The following is an 18,930-nucleotide window of genomic DNA, read 5'->3' as shown; positions in this document are numbered from 1 at the left end:
TACATCGCTATATTTGGCTCACGTGTTCACAGGAGCCTGAACTGCCAATCAGCAGTGTTTTCAGATTAATCTTTAAAGGTGCGGCTAAGTGAACACAGACACTTGACATCATGCATCATTTACTTTTTTCATTCTGTTCAGCATCTCTGTCTACCTTGGGCATTTTTAAAAATTAATGACACCAACTAGCCCTTCTAATAGTCTTTTCACACAGTGTCCAAAATGTTTTGCAGCCCTGTTATACCGTGACTAGTGTCAGTTAAGCAACTAAAGAATAGAAACATGAGAGTAAATATGACGCAAAAATGTATGTTTATGCTTATGCAGCAAATTAGATATTTATAGATTGAGCTCACCAACTTGCTCTACGGAAAAAATAGTTGCACAAGAACTAAGGCTTGTTTAACTTGAGAAACTCCACCACATCTGGAAACATCCAACTCCAAAACCATGCCAGCTACAGAGGTAATTGCAGAAGAGTTCCAGTATGTAAATGCAACCACTCACACATCTTGGAACTCCTCCAGTGACTTCTGTGGGGTGAAGGCATTGAGCAGGCCAATTATCTGTAAAAGCAAAGCCACTGTTGTAAACACTAGGGTGAGCGCAAAAGAAAATAAATCTGCAAGAGTTGCGTAGATGGCACACCTTCACCGTGATCAATCTAGACTATAAAAGTGCTCAGACTAAAGCATTAAACAATGTATTAGCAGAAAAAAGTTCAGGTTTCATTGAAGGACAGCACTTTTTGTAAAATTACAGAAGCGCGAAACATTGATGTGTAATCCGTTTCCTACAATGCACTTCCGCAAAAGTTTTTTTTCAGCAAAAGGAAGAAAAGGCGGAAAAACGTCACAGACGTCTGCAAATATTTGAAATCTATTAAACATTCTCAAATAATTAGCACTAGCATGCAAGCACTTCAAAGGGAAGCACTACACAACAAGGAGTCCCATCTTCAAGTTTCCTACAGTGGACTACTCGAATATGTAACCTAGGATTTTCAATTGCTGTGGGCTGAGTACAGACCTCAGGGCAACACTGATGCTTAAGGGGAGATGAGATTCAAAAAATTCAGTTATTTTTTCAAAATTACATACTTTTTAAATTTATTTGCTTTCACAAGTGTAGTTTCTTTCCTTTCACGACAAAGAAATTGAAGATTGTAATCAAACTTGAAGTAGGGCAAAATCACTTTTAAAGAGCACAAGGTGGCTATTAAAAAACCAGAAGATGCTCATTGTCTACAGTCCCCTGGAAATTGTCACCTGGCTGCTTGCCATTGCATTTCGTATGAGCAGTTCACCAAAGCCACATGTTCGAAATAACCTTGATTCTCAAGCTCTTATGATGAAAAAAAACTATTTTAAGATGCATTATCTTTGCTGAACAGATGACCTTTACCTTTTACCTTTAAAATGAGTTTTTCTAAAGATCCGATCTGGGGCAACTTTTTGAGTATGAACGTCATGTTTTTGGTACTTCTGGTAGCCAGATTGGGATGAAATGTTACCCACATATTCCTGAACATGTCTAGAGTGCAAGTATCTTTCTTAAAGGGGTCCTGAAATACTTATTTGAGTAACCGTAGAATTAATTCACTGTAACAGCTTATTGCCTCACAAGTTCAATGCCACAAGAATTTTAAGAATATGTCCAGTACGAGTGAAGTTACAAAGATTTGTCACACGCTGCAATCCCCATTCTCTCTTCTCTCGTCCCGGCGAAAGCGCTGGAAGCTGAGCAAGGAGGGATGGGAGGAGCAAACAAAAAACGACACGCGCGCCTCGTGATCTTGGGCACTTTTTCTTTTTTTCTTCGAATACGCGGCTTTTTCCGTGACATAGCACACGCACGCCTAAGCAAGTGGCGGCCTCCCGCGGCGATCTCTGTAACGACCAAGCGCGCCACTATCAGCCAATGGCTGATAGGTGGTCATTCTACGAGTGATTTTTGAGCGTCCATCATTTATCGAGGGAAGAAAAAACAATTTTTAGTTTACTTTGATCATTTATTGTGAATTCCAGGCCACGTGGTGTGCTATACCATTTGGCTCGCATGTTCTCGGGAGCCTCTACTACCAATCGACAGCATTTTCTGACTACTCTCAAAAAGTGTAGCAGGGCCCCTTTAAGACTTGATATTCCTTATATAATTACTAGAAACCTAAAGCAAGCATTTACTATTAGCTGAGCATTGTAAGACTTTTCACGTTATAATTTTTCTTGTCGCTTAAAATGTCTTGTAAGCATTTTCTTGCTAGGTATTCGCATTCTACAGTTGATGTGCAGCAACATGAGCCATTAAGGTGGTGGTTCTACTGTCACTATCTTGCAAGTAGTTTCTCTTGTAGTTTCACCAGAAGACGCCACTAAGTCACATTTGAAAAAAAAAGGAAGAAAATGCGCTCTCCGCCATCGTAGCATGCGACCGCAAAGAGCCTGTTCCTGCTGTATCTAATCCGTTCTTTTCCAGGGGCGCTGCTGCTTCCCTTAAATGTTTCATATGTCTGCAACGCTCCCCCCCACCCTCCCCCTGCGTAAAAAACCGCCAACCCAGGCAGCCGTATTCCCGTGCAACTGTTGAGAAACGAGGAGCCTCCCTTTGTCCTGGAAACGCAAAACTATTAACAATAGAGTGGTTAGGTGCTGACTTTTACTCAGCCACGCTGGCAGCAAGGATTTTTGGAAACAATGGTTTGGTTTCTGAACTATCTCTTTCTCTCTAAGAAAGAGTGTGACCATTTGTTTGTGCAGTAACATCTCAAGAAAGATGGTCAGTTGCCCTGAATACGGGCAGTGTTTAGTCACGGGGAACAACCCCCCCCCACCCCCACCCCGTGCACTTGCGTAGTAATTAGAGATTTCTCAGCAGTCACCAGCTTTAGTTCGGCTGTACATACAGAGTGGGTGTCGCACATAGTCCGCTTGACACTTATGTCGCTACATTCAGAAGCTACCCGGAAAGCTCCTTTCCACTACTTCAGGGCTATCATTACACAAAGCTTCTCGGTGCCTTGCAGTGAGCCAATAAATGCTGATTTAATCTGCATGCATGGCAGAAAGGATTTGCCTTTGTTCCAGCTAAAATATTACAAGCCTCATGCATCCCTAAACAGATGTATGGTTTGCCACTTTCTTTTTCTTTGAAACCTTCAAGAATATGAGAGGGGATTAAAGTGATATTGGTCATGTTGCGGTGCAAGCGTGGAGAGCAGGCAGAGGAAAAGAGGAGGTCAAGCAACGCGAAATTCATGCTTGGATGGCGCAATCAGGCATATATACACGAATGAACTGATCAGCTTTAGAGAAAGGTATTACAGTCAATTCTTACAGCAATAAAGTGAGTTCCCCTCCCACTGTAGCTAATTTGTTAAACATATGTGTATTGTGCCTTTTTGGGATATTGAATAATAAAATGTGTAAGGGTTCTTTCTAGGAGAAACCCAACCTATCTATACAGGTGAAAAGTCGATACCCGAAAGCCTACACGAAAATTGCTTAGCACAAGTGCGTCCCACATAAAACATAAATCTGTGCTTCAATTGCAACCACCACCTGAGCAACTAAATTGCTTATTCACAAGTGAACACACGAAGGAAGCAATGCAACGTAAAGAACAGTGATTACGTGTGACTACACTTTGTAGACAAATGATTGTCACTGAGCGTAATAATAAATATACATATATAAGCAAATACGACTACAACTTCTTTCCTATATAGATTTGTTTCAACACTTCATATCTCTCAACTGAGCGTGCATACTCCCCAAGTATACGCTACTCGTATAACTATCACACAAACAGCAGCACTTTCCTAGTGTGCTTCGGAAATGACATTTTTGGAAATGAAATTAGGGTGGGGTGAAAATCTAAGTGTGAAACACTTGGATTTATAATCGAACAAGTAGATACTGCAGGTTTGACTTTGGCAGTACTCAATTCAGTATGAAAAGTTAATATCTGCACACTATTACAAAATAAACAGCACAGTACACATGGTTGGGAAAGCTTAGAAGCCTCATCAAGAGCTAAAAGTGTCCAGTGGGGTCTATACGAGTGCTAAAAAAATTATTAGCTGACGTCACAGGTCCCCAAAATTCTTGAAATCATGACGTTATCACGCGACATTGTCACTTGATCTAAAGTGGACAGACCCCAAAAACTGACAAACCACGTGAGGTGTAGAAAGCTTTTGGTGTAGGGATACAGTGGAATGAGAAGAAAAAGAAGACTGCTTTGGCTTTATAATTCTTAGAAAAATGCATAAGGGAGCTGGCGAGTTTTATTGTGGTAGAAATTTCGCACAGTCCCTGCCCATTTGACAGGCTTCGTGAATGCGACGATGCACCTGTCAAAATCTGATCAGTTCACACATATGGTACTGCAGGTCTTATCATTTCAGTTTCAGAAGCACAGCACAGTGGTGTGATAAGCAAAGCGAAACTTGCTCACAACCATGTTGTGAGCAAGTTTTTGTACTTGTTTGGTCACCCTACCCCACAGCAATTGTTATTCAACATGCCTAGACGATTCGGCCACCCCACATACAACATTCACTATGAAAACGTGAATGTGGAAACACAATTTCAATAACGTAGGTAACTATGACGGCCGTCTGCTTTCTTCCCTGAGAGTAATGAGCAAGTTCACAACCTATAACACTTCTAACGATGCACACTAGGCATATACCACATATACAGCTATTTCAACAAATAACTAATCCAAGCTGATCCAAACTAATCTAAGCATCATTGCTTCAACGGCACTGTTGCCACCTGCTTATGCTACTTTTGGCGCCCACTAACAAACTGAACAAAAGCTCACTTGCACAAACTGCATGATTTCCTTCGAAGTGATTTGTGCTGTTGCGATCATCGAGCCTGCCTTTGCCGAGGGCACCGAGATAAAAGAAAGGTAGCCGCCGATAAGGAGGAACGCGAAGACTGCCGGCTGTTTCTCATGTATTGGGAGGTGCATGGTTGTAATTAGTCCACACAGCACTGCTGTCGCTTGTGCTGGCACGGAAATGTGACACGTGGCGCCTTTGTACACCGAGGGCGCGACGCCGAGTTTCTGCCGAAGACGGACCTCGGACCACCACGCTGTGCGTCTTTGGCCGAGAGCTCACCGACGCTCAGATCAACGCCAGATGAAAAAGCCCGTGTCATTGAAGTTGCCTGGCCTGCGACAACCGTTCGACAGTGTAGGTGGTCAGCCCGAGCATCGACACGATGGACTCGTTACATCTCGTTTGCTGGCAGCATGATTCCCCGGATGCGACAGAGTGGCCGGGAAACTACCTGTTTTGGGTTGTGTGTGTGTGCGCGTGTGTGTGTGCATGTGTGTGCATGCGTGTGTGTTTGTGTTGGAAGTGGTGCCAGAAAAATTACCCTCAACAGTGGTGACCCGGTTGGGTGAAAACGTCTTTCTGTGTTTCCCTAGGCCTGGCGTTTAGCGACTGCGAAAGGCCAAAAAGCGACAGTGTGCTTCAGAGAGGCGCTTCGACGAGATCGTCGCAATGTAGGACGAAATCTTCGTCTAGATGTTTGTCTTGTGGTGAGAAATGCTCGCTTGTAAAAATGTGGAATAGACTTCTGTACAGTTTTCCTCATCAGTCTCTTCATGCTCGGCGTCTTCCTTCCGAGTCCCTCGGTGCCGGTAACGGCGAAGTCACAACACCTCAACAACGGATAGCAGCGGTGGGATCCTGATCAAACCCGGATTTCAATAGTGCACATCAACCTACACATCTATCTCCGTGCAGCAGCGATGCTCTACTCAGAAACTATACAGCAAAATGCCTTTTCTATGTTGGTATGTAACACAGTCGTGCGCACAGTTACAGTTCCACAAACAGCAAATGACATGAAGGTTTTCTGCTAGAGGTACCATATGTACATTATAAATGTGAAGTATTTCTTTGCATACTGCAGGCACTTTAGGCGTCCGTCCGTCCGTCCGTCCGTCCGTCCGCCCGCCCGCCCGCCCGCCCGCCCGCCCGCCCGCCCGCCCGCGCGCCCGCGCGCCCGCTTGCCCGCCCGCTTGCCTGCCTGCATAACCGCCCACGTCTGGGTGCTCCCGTGATCACCCCCTTAGTTTGGGGTAAACCAAAATTAGTATAGGAGGGTAAAATGGTCCAACGAATATGACTCGCTGGTCATGACATGAATAATGTTAAAACCCAGTCGCGAACATCAATAAACCCTTTCTGCTAGACGTGCGGCACATAGCCATGGGCGGGTATGTGCCACAGATGACTTGACATTTTATATCTACCCCGAAATGGCGAAAATCGACATGGGTAATTTTAAAATGCGAGCGTTAAGAAAATGCTGACATCGGCAGCGTTGACCTGACAAAGGCAAAAAATAGATGTCAATGTCCCAGCAAAAATCCAATCCCAGCATTCTGCATGGCAATCAAGTATTCTTCCCCGAAGCCACGCCAGGTTTCGGAACTACTTTACACCTACCGTATTTGCGCGCATAATGAACGCAGTCGCATAGTAAACGCACCCCCAAATTCAGTCGTCAAAATCTGGATTTCTTTCCCCCCACGTAATAAACGCACCTTTTACATTGATCTGCTGCAGTGCCGTTGACCGACACCTGCCGCTTCCTTGCCCAATGAATCTTTTCCGTTTTTATTGTAATGCCGACACCCCCCCCCCCCCCCGCCACCTCCACTCGCTCTCTACCCCTCCTCACCCACTGCCAAGCGGGGTATTGTTTTCCGTTTTATCTGTGCGTGGCACGTGCTCTGTCTCTTTTTTAAATTATTTGTACGCCACAGTTGGGCTCACGAATGGCGTGAGTGTAGAGACATCACAACTGACAAGCACACAGCGAGCAAAGGTCACGATACTGCCCGCGCCAACCGACGATCGCTTCCTTTGAACATGAAAGTTTAAGGCCCAACAACATGCACGCGATTTTCGAGCGACAACGACAGGATTCGCTGTCGCCGTGGCTGTTGCGAAGGGCCATTCATCGCCATTGCATCGCAGGTTTTTGGAAAATCATAAAAAGCTCTAGTTGCCCACAAAGGTTGTGACGATTTCCACAACATGGTAGCACACCTGAATCTTGCTTCGGTTAAAACTCCCTCTTCATGCTTGTTATGCACACGTACTTCAAAGAACGCGAGATATAGGCTACATTTTCTACAGTAACTTCTCATGTAAACAGCAAGGCAGCGGCCATATCTTGTTGTTAATCTTGTTGGTGACGATTTGTTTTGATGCTTCGGTGGTTACTTGCTGCCATGTCAATCGCGCCGTCGTGGTCATCATGACAGGTGACCATGAAGTTGACAAAATGCGTTGTAGCGTCGTGCACACGCTTCTGGCCAACCGTCGAGATCACAGCAGATGCCACTGTTGCAGTTACACGATAGCGAGAAAAGATAGCTGCGAAACACTTTTATGGAGTGCATGAGCGGCGCAGGGACAGCATGCAGAAGATAGCACCTTCAGTAACCAAAGATGAGTGAAGTGCAACAAAGAACCTGTTTCCAAACGGTATACAGTGAAACTTCCATTATGCGACGACCCATGTTTTACGACGAATCAGTTTGGTCCTGGCGAAATTCCCATAGAAATATTGTATTAAAAACCTTGGTTATACGATGCAGTTTTACGCTAACCTTGCATCTTACGATGCCATTCAGATTCCGTTCGAAAGAAAAAAAAAACCTTTACTCGAATCAAACGTCGACCAAATATTCCCGAGTGCAAAATATTAACTTGCGTTACACTAGGTCACTGGTTCTCAAAAGAAGGTCTGCGAAGCCATTACTAAGATCCGCAAAGCCCTCACCCGCTTTTTTTTTACATTTTTTTTATTCTTCTACATATACAACTCTGTTTAAAAGCGACTGTGCCATGTATTGATAACTGTCTAAAACAAAGGGGCACGCTTGCTTGATGTTTTCGGTAGCAATAAAAGGCACCTGTTTCATGCTCCAGTTGCGTTAATTTTCCTACGCACCCCCCCTACCCCCTCCAAGGGGTCCCCCCATCACTTCAACCAGTCCACAAGGGGTCCCCAACACATCCATGGCTGAGAACCACTGCACTAGGTTGACGATTAGAAAAATAGAAAGTGAGACCGATATCCCCTTTTTAGAAAGTAAAATTTGATCTCCTGGAAGTTCAAGCGCTTCTACACACGCCGCGATTGCATGTGTACGTATTCGGGGTCATTACCTGGTCAAGCTCTATCCACACAAAGTAGCTCCAGCCAGCCGAAGAGCTGATATTTTCACATTTTCATTCTGTCGAAACATTTCCTGATCGACATACAGCCGATCTCCTGCCTTTTTCGTACTTGCAGTCACAGGCTTACGGATGCATAAGGGTGCGACGCAGCTGTTCTCACTGTGCAAGATTACTTTTACTTGACGTCCACATTCATACTAAGAAGTACATCACTAGTTGCACTCCACAAGACGACAAATTACAATGTGCATAGCTCAGTCACGCACGAAAGTATTCTACGCACACTTAAGGTCCGTTGCCATCGTGTGATAGCGATTACACTGTATCTGACTCTTCTGACGGGAGGCTACTGGCGACGCGGTTTTGGTTTCGTTTTCACGCGCAGGCCATTTTTGATCAATTTATCGGTAGAAGGATGCCCATTGGATGCAATTCTTTTTAAACTTGAGAACAAGGATTCACTCCCACCTCTTTTAACTAAGCTATACTGTCATTGGCTGCCGCTGGCAAGAATAATCTACTTTCCTAGCAAAGGCACAAGGTCATGCTGTGAGTTTATTTAGACAGTCTATACCCATTTTTTGGGGCAAGGCTGAGTGTCATTGCTATATTCTTAGTTCTTCCTTTATATGATGCCCGGATTATACGACAGTTTTGAGTAGTCCCCTGAAAGTCATAAAATCGGGGTTCCACTTATGCATACGTCAATTGCAAAAGGCTAAGCGACCTAACTTTTACAGCGAAAGCTGTTATGAGATCACGACTCTGGTCACGCGCAGTTGTATGCCACCGCCGCCGGTGTCCATAACAATATCGCACAAAATTAGAAAAAAAACCTAGCACCAAATACACAGCAAGCGCAAAGCCCGGGTCTGCTGGGTGTCAGCCCAGTATTCTACCACTGAGCTACGTTTGTGCTTGCGACTTGGTGGCAAACTTGCCTTAGGCAGGCTTGATGTCCGGAAAGCAATTGCATTAATGCGACTTATAAAGCGTTTCAAAAAAGCAAAAGCAAAACCAGTCGTCGCACAATGTGAATAGCATAACGAGTGGGCCGCCTGATGCTCCAGCACATTACAAAAACTTGTTCTTGTTCCCTGATAAAATGTGGCGCATACCCACTTCAGCCATAGTTTCTCATTGTCGTTAGCCACTGCATGAACAATTAGCACCAAATTCCTTGCAAGTGTTTAGTGGATACCACGCTTCTCAGAAGTATGACGAAAAATAGCATAGCGAATGCCGGCCTACAACCCAGAAGTTTACTGTTAATGTCCTAGTGGGTATCAAGCAAGTGCGCTTGCAGTAGTTACCCAATAAGTGTTTTGATAAGGCTCTGAAAGGCAGCTCTTCTAGCTTTCACTGTAACTGTGCTGCGCCTTCCGCACAGGCCTGGCGTTTTTTTTTTTTTTTTTCCTTACCGCAATTTTTGCTCATACCGAAAAAGTTTTCATAAAATTTGCCCTGCGTAGTAAGTGCACCCCCAACTTAGCTCCGATTTTTCAAGAAAAAAAGGTGCTTTAATTACGCGAGCAAATGTGATAGGCCATAATGTTCATGAAATGTCAATTGTGGTTGCAGTGCTGGCTATCCAATTCTATAAACATTACATACATAATAATATCCGCGTTGCTGTTGGCATCGTTACACAACTGGTTATATAGAAACATATGCGGCTGTTTAAAGTATGTCTGTGTGTGCATTTGTACATATCTTTAGCCACACTTCATAGCGTTTGACTCGGTATGACAAGTACAACACGTCGTCTTCCATCCGCATGCTTCGCATAAACTCGATTCACAAGGTACGCGGGATCTGCCGAATTTTTATTTCGAACACTTCTAACAGCTCTTCGTTGTCATCTGAACTGAAATGCATGAGCTTCCAGTGCTGCATGCAAAATAAACAACTAGATTACACCACCAAACTTGCAATCCCCCTACGCTCGCCCAATCCCACCCACTTCAACTTAATAGAGGGAGGCTTGGCACCCAGTGTCCCCCGCCCCCCCTCCTCGACGCACAAACTTATGGCAAGTACCATGTGATACAATGAAAATTGTATCTAACGAAACCCATTTTAATGAAGTTTTCCCCAAACCAGGTGAGTGAAACTGCGGCAATTCATTCAAACTATAGACACAGATGAGTGTTTCTTCGAGCATAGGCCCTATTGCTGTTGCAGTAAAACACATAGTCACCCTAGTCAACACTAGTTTTATTTTGATGGAGCTGCATACCATGCCGATGCACTAAACAGACTCAGCCAGTAGCACTATTACGTAGCAGATGACGCTAGGGGCGTCAGAGGTTTATTGTTACTGTAAATGCTTGCACAGCAATACCATAGTGATTGCTTTAGCTACTTCATAGTTTATGCCTCAGATGGCAATTGCCTTCTCATAACTTTCTTGCTTGGCCTGCTCGCACAATCACTGCATATGTTCTCCCCACCTTTGCATGTCGGCAGCCTGTGACAACTTCATGTTAGGGTCTAATTGGCCAGCATTGCCTGGACATGAGAGGCTCCACGTACGAGTCACCCTCGCAGACTTCTCACTTGTGCAAGCATGGATTAGCTACATGCAACGCTGCAGTAGCTTTAGGTTGTTGCTAAATCACAATCCTAAATTTTGAAGAACTGAAAAATTCCTTTCTGAACTTCTTGATTTAACAAAATAATTCGAGTGAGGTCATCACTTCATTAAAGTGGGCTTTCAACTACATACACCCAGTTTGCCACTCTGGCTCCAATAATAAAGCCGTTGCAAACATTCTTGCTTCTATTACCAGCATTTCAGTTTGAGGGAAATGAGAAAATGCTCACATTTTTGTGATTGACCAGCTTCATAAGCTTGAATTCCCGATATGCCCGCTTGGCGTGAGTCACATTCTGAAAAGGACGGCTGAGCTTCTTGATGGCCACATTTTGACCAGTCACCGAGTCATAGGCCGCACTGGAATGAAAACAATTAATTCTCAATAACTCAAAAGAGAAATGCTTTTAATGGTGATACATAAGTGATATTCAAAAAAGGTTAATCATATTCAGATTGCAGACACCCAGGAAGGTAAGGGAACCAACCACTCTAGTTGTAATATTTCACCAGTAGGTTCAGGAATGTTAGGGCCATTCAACGTTTCATTTAGCAAGCTAACAAGGTGACAGTATTAAAACTTACCACAAATCCTTTTTTGCCCTCACTGACATCCACTTTTTTACACAGTTGGTCAGAATTTTACTTCTATATCATTAGTTCCAAGCACTCCATTGCCATTATTACACCGACACACAAGCAACAAATGAAAACTGGTATTCATGTAGCATTGGTAAAAAATATACTGTTCTGAAACTCTTTAACCATTTGAGGGTCGATTTGTTTTTGTGAAATGCATCTGAAAAATGTGCATTTCTTTTTTATTCACAGAATTACTCCCTTCAGACAAATTTATTTCAGAAAGCAGTTGTCCAGATTTTTGGGAAGTAGCCGTTAAGTGACAAAAAAAAAAATTTTGTTCTATTGCTACACACACGATTTTTTCATGCAAGATAAATTCTAAAGAAACGTACACAAATGTTAAAAAATTATGTGTGGCAGTAGATGTCTGTGTCGTTTAGACATACAAAAATAAGTGCACCATGTGGCATCAAGTGGAGACGCGGAGGGAGAAAAGCCACCTTTTATCCAGTCGGCATCGTTTGGCCATGTACACCTTACAAGATGTCATTTGCCCATCAAGAACTGAATCTTAACATGATGCTTTATACGAAATGCTGACATTTAGTGAGTCAGATTCTAATTTTCCAATCGAGCAGCGATTCAGAGGAATCGCCACTGGACTCACTCTTGCAGCCGAGCACATTGAAAAAAATTGCATAGTTGTGAGCGCATCTGGAAAGCAAAAAGGAGTACGAAACTTAAATTTCATCTTATCACTGACAAGTGGATTTTGTGAGTCTCCGAAACAAAAAACCACAGCAGTATTGTTTGTGTCATTCAGTGCCTGCACGAAAACAGGTGCAATCGCGTACCAGGGAGCAATAAACGAGATAGCAACAAATCCACCACTTTTTTTAAAAGATTCTAAACCAGAAAGCCGTCAGTTTTGCAGGTGCAAAAAGTGGAAACTGGCAGAAGGATGAAACCGAAACTAGGCGCTGCACCATGGTAGTAGAACATGCAACAGAAACGAAGAGGCATCGACAAAAAAAAATTGCATGTGTTCTTGAAATGAGACAGCACATGCAAAGCAAAACAAATTATCTAAAAATGCACGTATCTTAAAACGTACAGGATATATGTATGTTTTTGACCGTCTTGTGGCTGTTGGGATAATGTACAGGTACGTCTTTGACCCTCAAAGGGTAAAGGCATTCAGCAAAGCCTTACCAGACTATGCCTTGGGCGCCAGAGCCAATGGACTTGAGGTTCTGATACCTCCGCAGAATGGTGAACTTTGTGTCAACCACCTCAAAAGTGTAAAACAGGCTCGAGTGCTTGGACATGGCGCACCGATGGCAGCCAGAGCACAATGTCTCCTACCGCCACCAACCCAGCGCCATGACTACAACCCAGGGAGGTTGCCCTGCAAACAAATTTAAGAAAAACATTTGTCCACACTGGCTGCATTTCAAACAAAGCAAATAGATGAGACAAAACCACTTTTCAATGAGCATAAGCAAGGGCACATGAATGTGAAGCATTCTAATTAGGTATGAAGAATGTGAAACATGTGCTTCAAGAACTTCCTTGAATAGTGAACATTAGTGCATTTCTGGCGAGTGTACAAAAGAAATAATAACTGACAAATAAAGCACGTAAGATTTCATGCATGTTTTTTTCAATACTGCAACAAGGTGAGGCACTTTGAAACGGTGTACACTTTACTCTTAGCCAAAAGACCAAAAAGCAATCCAACACTTCATAACAGAGCCGTAAACTAAGTAAAACATAACACCTTTTTAAGGTTAGCATAAGTGCCTTTTCTTCTATCTTACTTGGATATACTATCATAACTCTATGTAGAAGCCCTTGTGATAAACCATTAAAATTTTCATTGAAATTTACTAAAATTTCAGTATTCAATGTACTGAAACAACACAGTAGATAATCAAGGACGCTATAGTAGAGGGCTCTGAATTAACTTTGACCATCTGGGCCTCTCTAATGTGCATGGCAATTCCTGCATTATTTCTTTCAACTGCTGTGGCCGGGTCTTGAAGTTATGAGCATGCTCTCTGAAGCAAATTCTACATTCACTGAGCCACTGCAGGAAAAACTTGTAATTGATCAACACACTTTTCCACTCACATTAAAATAAGGCTTCTCAGAACCATAAATAGACAGGCTAGTCAATGAACCAGAAAAACACACATTCGATTTACATTTCTGCACAAAGACTAGGGTGGTGTGAAAGGAGCCCAAGGCTCAAAGCCCCTGCTATATGGCATGTTCTTTGAACTATGTGGCGAAACTTCACTTCTAGCTGTTGAATTAAGACAGTACTTGCATTACTAAAGCTACACCTTGATTTAAACTCGTCAATTTATTTTTATTCCACATGTACACTGCTTTACCTTAAAAAAAAACATATGTGGGGTTTCACATGCTAAAACCACCATATGATTATAAGAGAAGCCGTAGTAGAGGGCTCCAGAAATTTCAACCACCTGGGGTTATAACCTAGCATTCCCCAGACCTGTTACACTTCCTTTTTTGGCTCCCGAGACCTGAGAAAAACTTGTATCAAGACCACCTCAGGAGGCCTTCAGTGAATGTTTACAGAAGGCATGAATGTATTCAAACTAAACAATCCCATAAGTAGGCCACTAGACACACCATCTGCCCTTACCTCTATACACAAATATTTGTGTATTCAGGTAGAATACTCCCGCTTAATCGTTACACAGCAGAGCCAAAAAATTGAGAATTTCTGGAATTACCACCAACACAATAAAGCTTCCTGTGCAAGAACATACTATGATAACAGCACTACAACCACCACAATGTCCACCATGCTTTTGGGATTCACAATCTGCCAAATGAGCTTCACATGAAAGAGCTGTATTCAAATTTGGGAACATTTAAGAGTGAGTAAAAACAACCCTAAAAAGACAAAAGAGAAATGGGTAATATATATATACACAATTATAAAAGAAGAAAATGTATACTTAAGGGCTCGTTTTTTCTTGTTAGACACAGTATTAATGAGATCTAATAGACAATAATGCAGGGAATGTATAGGAGAAGTTATTAGACCTAATTGTAATGTAAATGTGAAGAAAGAAAATTGAATGAAAAGATAACTTGCCGTGGACAGGAACCGAACCTGCGACCTTCGAAAAATGCGTCCGATGCTCTACCAACTCAGCTACCATGGTGGCCATCCCCCCATCCCCTTCATTGGGTATATAGTGAATTTAAGCGTGGGAGTGTCAGTCAGCGCCCTCAGTAGCCATGGTGGCGAGTGTGGCACACTATGAGCCTGTGTGGTGTCACGTAGTACGTGAACTTTTTGTGCACTGGTAGCTGACCAATGATCCCTCCTATAATACCTCAAGGCACCAAGTCTGCTAGAACAAAACCTGATTGATTGATATGTGAGGTTTAATGTCCGAAAACCACCATATGATTATGAGAGACGCCGTAGTGGAGGGCTCCGGAAACTTTGACCACCTGGGGTTCTTAAACGTGCACCCAAATCTGAGCCCACAGGCCTACAGCGTTTTTGCCTCCATCGAAAACGTAGCCACCGCAGCAGAGATTCGATCCCGCGAACACGAAAAACCTTCGTTAATGAATGAAAGAAGGAAGTGTATACTCAAGCGCTCGTTTTTTCTTGTTAGACACAATATTAATGAGACTGAACAGACCATAATGCAAGGAAAGTATACGGGAAGTTATTAGACCTAATCGAAATGTAAATCTGGAAAAAGAAAAGTGAATGAAAAGATAACTTGCCGTGGGCAGGAACCAAATTTGCAACCATCGTATATTGTATCTATGTATGTGTGTGTGTGTGTGTGTATATATATATATTGGTTCCTGCCCACGGCAAGTTATCTTTTCATTCACTTTTCTTTTTCCAGATTTACATTTCGATTAGGTCTAATAACTTCCCGTATACTTTCCTTGCATTATGGTCTGTTCAATCTCATTAATATTGTGTCTAACAAGAAAAAACGAGTGCTTGAGTATACACTTCCTTTATTTATTAACGAAGGTTTTTCTTGTTCGCGGGATCAAATCCCGGCTGCGGCGACTGCATTTTCGATGGAGGCAATATATATATATATATATATATATATATATATATATATATATATATATATATATATATATATATATATATATATATATATATATATATATATATATATATAACATCCCCATTGTAATTTGCCCAAATAAACCTCAAGGAAAGTTTTATGGTTCACTATAAAATGCACATGAGAACTGAAGTCTGTCATACATAACATTAAGTACTGCCGCAAGAGCATGAAACAAGTGCCTTCACAACTAATAATCATAGGTGTTTAATGCCCCAAAATTACGATACAATTATGAGGGCTCTAAAAATTTAGACCATCTGGGTTTCTTAAGGGTGCACCTATAAATACCTGGGTCTCAAGCATTTTCCCCTCCATTGAAAATATGGCCACTATAGCCGAATTCGATCCCGCGACGTGCGGATAAGCAGTCAAGCGCCATAACCAATAGACCATGGCGACGGGTGGAATCACAATAGTACCATGTATAGTGGTAGCTTGGCTAATAGGTGTGGTTAGAAACCAGTGGTACAGCAATCACATCAGTGAGCTCTGACCCCACTGATGTTATTGTATTTACACGACCTGCCTAATTGGTGCACGAGTGACGAGTGCATTCACATGATTGATATGTACGGTTTGTCCCAAAAGCACCATATGATTATGAGAGACGCCGTAGTGGAGGGCTGTGGAAATTTCAACCACCTGAGTTTCTTAGCGTGCACCCAAATCTGAGCACACGAGCCTACAGCATTTCCGCCTCCATCGAAAATGCAGCCGCCGCAGGCGGGATTCAATCCCGCAACCTGTAGGACAGCAGCCAAGTACCTTAGCCACTAGACCACCACGGCGGGGCTGCTTGCATTCACATGACGTCTCACTCTTTTTCAGAAGACATGCAAGTGTGCATGAATACACCGGCAAGAGAAAAAAATTTATAGCACTTTGAAGTATTCACCCACAGAACCTACCGATGTATAGCTGTGATGCAAATATGCTGCCCATAGTTATGAGTTGCACAATGCTTTCATTGGCACAGCTGCCCAAGCAAAAATGAGGTTGGTGACTGGCACAAGATTAGAAAGCTGTAATACAGAAAAAACTTGCACTTTCTTTCCCTAGTTTCGACTGCTGAAAAATGGCCACGCTTTAGTTTCAACATCTAAGTAACAACGTTACTGCAAAAGACAAAACGCAAAGACGAAAGCAAAAGACGAAAATTTCATATAAAAAATACAAACAAGTACACTGCTGAGGGGTGGCATAAATATCGTGCCACCGTGCTAGCTGGATCACTGCCATTGGCTACATCAAATGAAGGGTAAAATGGGTTGCGCTTGGATGTGTGGGGAGAGCAGCAAGAAGGAAGAATCGTCATGCTCTCCTGGAAAGTAAATATGAATCCCCATCACAATGTTTTTATCATACATTGTATTGCCCCCCTATTTGAAATCTGTATTTTTTTTAACCAAGAACAGAATAACTTTTTTTGTAAAACTAAAACTAGATGCGGCATCCGCAAAACTTCATAAACAATGGCTCTTCAAAAATCCAATGAAGAATTCACTAGCTTTTTATGCAGTAGTAATTGACCAATTCAATTTAAATTAAATGGGGGTACCACAAAGCTAAGGTGGTCAGAACAGAAAGCAGACCGCCGTTTTATGTGTGGCTCTCCCTTTAAGTAAGCACGCTGTAATAATCCCAGCAGGATCCTAATGTGGCTGTAACTAAATATTTAAAATGTAAGAAAATAAAAAAGTCACCACAAATGCTTCAATTTGAAAGAATACTTCAATGTCACTTTAATGTCACTTTAAATACTGTTATTACACATACCAGAAAAATACTCATATTTAAGGGCAAGAGCTCTGTTGCCTTAGTTACCATAACCAAACCTATTTTAACATTCTACATTCTAAATAACATTCTGACATTCTAAATAAACTACAAGGGCAAAATTTAAAGGAACCAATTATATGTATCTATAACAATTTTACAATGTATTATGTTTGCACAAAGGATAACTCAAGCTAGAGGATAGCTATTCTGTCATGGCTGCAGAAAGCAATGTTGACAAGGTGTGTGAGGAGTTATGTACACCAATCAAGCAGAATTAATTAATCTTCACTGAGATGTGCACGCATCAAGGATGTGACACTTAGTCAGGCCCTCGTGCCTTTTTGTCACGCCTCCTAGACAGGTGAAGTGTACATATTATTTGTCTTTGTCTGAAATAAAGTTGAAGTTGAAAGTTGAAGATATAGCTGCTTGGCAATCGCTGGCACAGCATTTTTCTGCATTAGAGTAAGTTTGTACAGAGCTTTTTTACAACAATTTTCCCACATGAAATGACAGTACTGCTGGCGAATTCGAACAAAGCCTTAGCAGGTTTCTGTATTTTTTCAATGCGTGTAACACATCCAAATTTAGATTTTTCAGACATGTGTTAATTCATATTTTTTCACTAATCATTTTCAGCAAATGTCTCGTCATCCACGGTTTACGGGCAGGTCTTGCTTTTACAATCTTTTTATAAGGAAAATGTTTTTCATGCAGTGAAATAAATATCTTCATAAAACTGTATGCTTAATGAAAGAATGCCAAAAAAACCTTGCCCGATATGAAGTTATGTCCATTATGTTAGAATGACCTAGACTGAGTAAGATGGAAAGACTAAATAGGTATTTTATCCTGTAGATTGAGACAACAGTAAGAATTTTGTGAAATGGGCACAACCAGGAAGTGATGCATGCAATATGCATTTAGTTAAGTAGAATGAAACGGCCAGAGTTGTACTGTATGAGCTAGAGTCCATCAAGTTTGTAACTGCGGTCCCAAAAAGCTGATTCATATTCTAATTTGCTACAATAAGCATTTTGTACAATGTAAGCTTTGGTGAAGTAGAGCAGTAGAAAAATTGTAATGGAGACAGTCTAACATTTTATCACTATTGATTATGGAACTTGGCGTTAACTTGATAAGTGTAAAAACAGTGTACGGGCAAAGTGCAATCCACTGCTTGTAAGTCACATTTCTTCTGACCGTCATGTTAAAGTTTCCCTTATTGCTTTAAAAGCAATTGTTAAGGAGCCAGCACTTGGCTAAATGATTTCTCATTAAACTAGCAGTTCGACAATTTTGGCACTTCTGTCAGAAGGAATGTGAGGTAGCTGCCAGCCAACCAGGTCAGGCAAGAAAATTCATAATAGTGTGAGGGTACCGGCCAATAGCATCCTGCTGAAGGCCTGAGCACCAAAACGGACGATGGTTTTAAAAACAGCAGCACTTTATCAATCTTTCTCGCATATACGAGAAAAATGATGGTAACACTATCAGCATTCATTTGTCATAAATGCCACAGGTTACTGAGAAATAAGGTCAGATCTGGTGGAAGGCTGTGCCAAGTATAGTCTTGCACCACATCATGTGCAGTGGTG

At 42.1% G+C, this 18,930-nt stretch overlaps 1 protein-coding gene across 3 annotated transcripts in view; it reads right to left on the bottom strand.

Annotated features, from left to right (window-relative positions):
• Positions 1-18,930, bottom strand: part of bsk (mitogen-activated protein kinase dJNK) — a 99,345-nt gene that overhangs the window by 67,777 nt on the left and 12,638 nt on the right. For all 3 annotated transcript variants that reach the window (XM_075878286.1, XM_037428653.2, XM_075878287.1), the window contains exons 2-4: positions 12,612-12,807; positions 11,048-11,177; positions 508-566 (exon numbers count right to left, since the gene is read on the bottom strand). In XM_075878286.1, the coding sequence (XP_075734401.1) occupies positions 508-566; positions 11,048-11,177; positions 12,612-12,727 (305 nt within the window). In that variant the 5' untranslated portion in view covers positions 12,728-12,807. The remainder of the gene's footprint in view (positions 1-507; positions 567-11,047; positions 11,178-12,611; positions 12,808-18,930) is intronic.

The sequence above is a fragment of the Rhipicephalus microplus genome, chromosome X (assembly GCF_043290135.1).
Source record: "Rhipicephalus microplus isolate Deutch F79 chromosome X, USDA_Rmic, whole genome shotgun sequence".
NCBI classification, from domain to species: domain Eukaryota; kingdom Metazoa; phylum Arthropoda; class Arachnida; order Ixodida; family Ixodidae; genus Rhipicephalus; species Rhipicephalus microplus.
The sequence above is the reverse complement of the archived record's forward strand: the minus strand, read 5'-3'. Positions and strand labels throughout refer to the sequence as shown.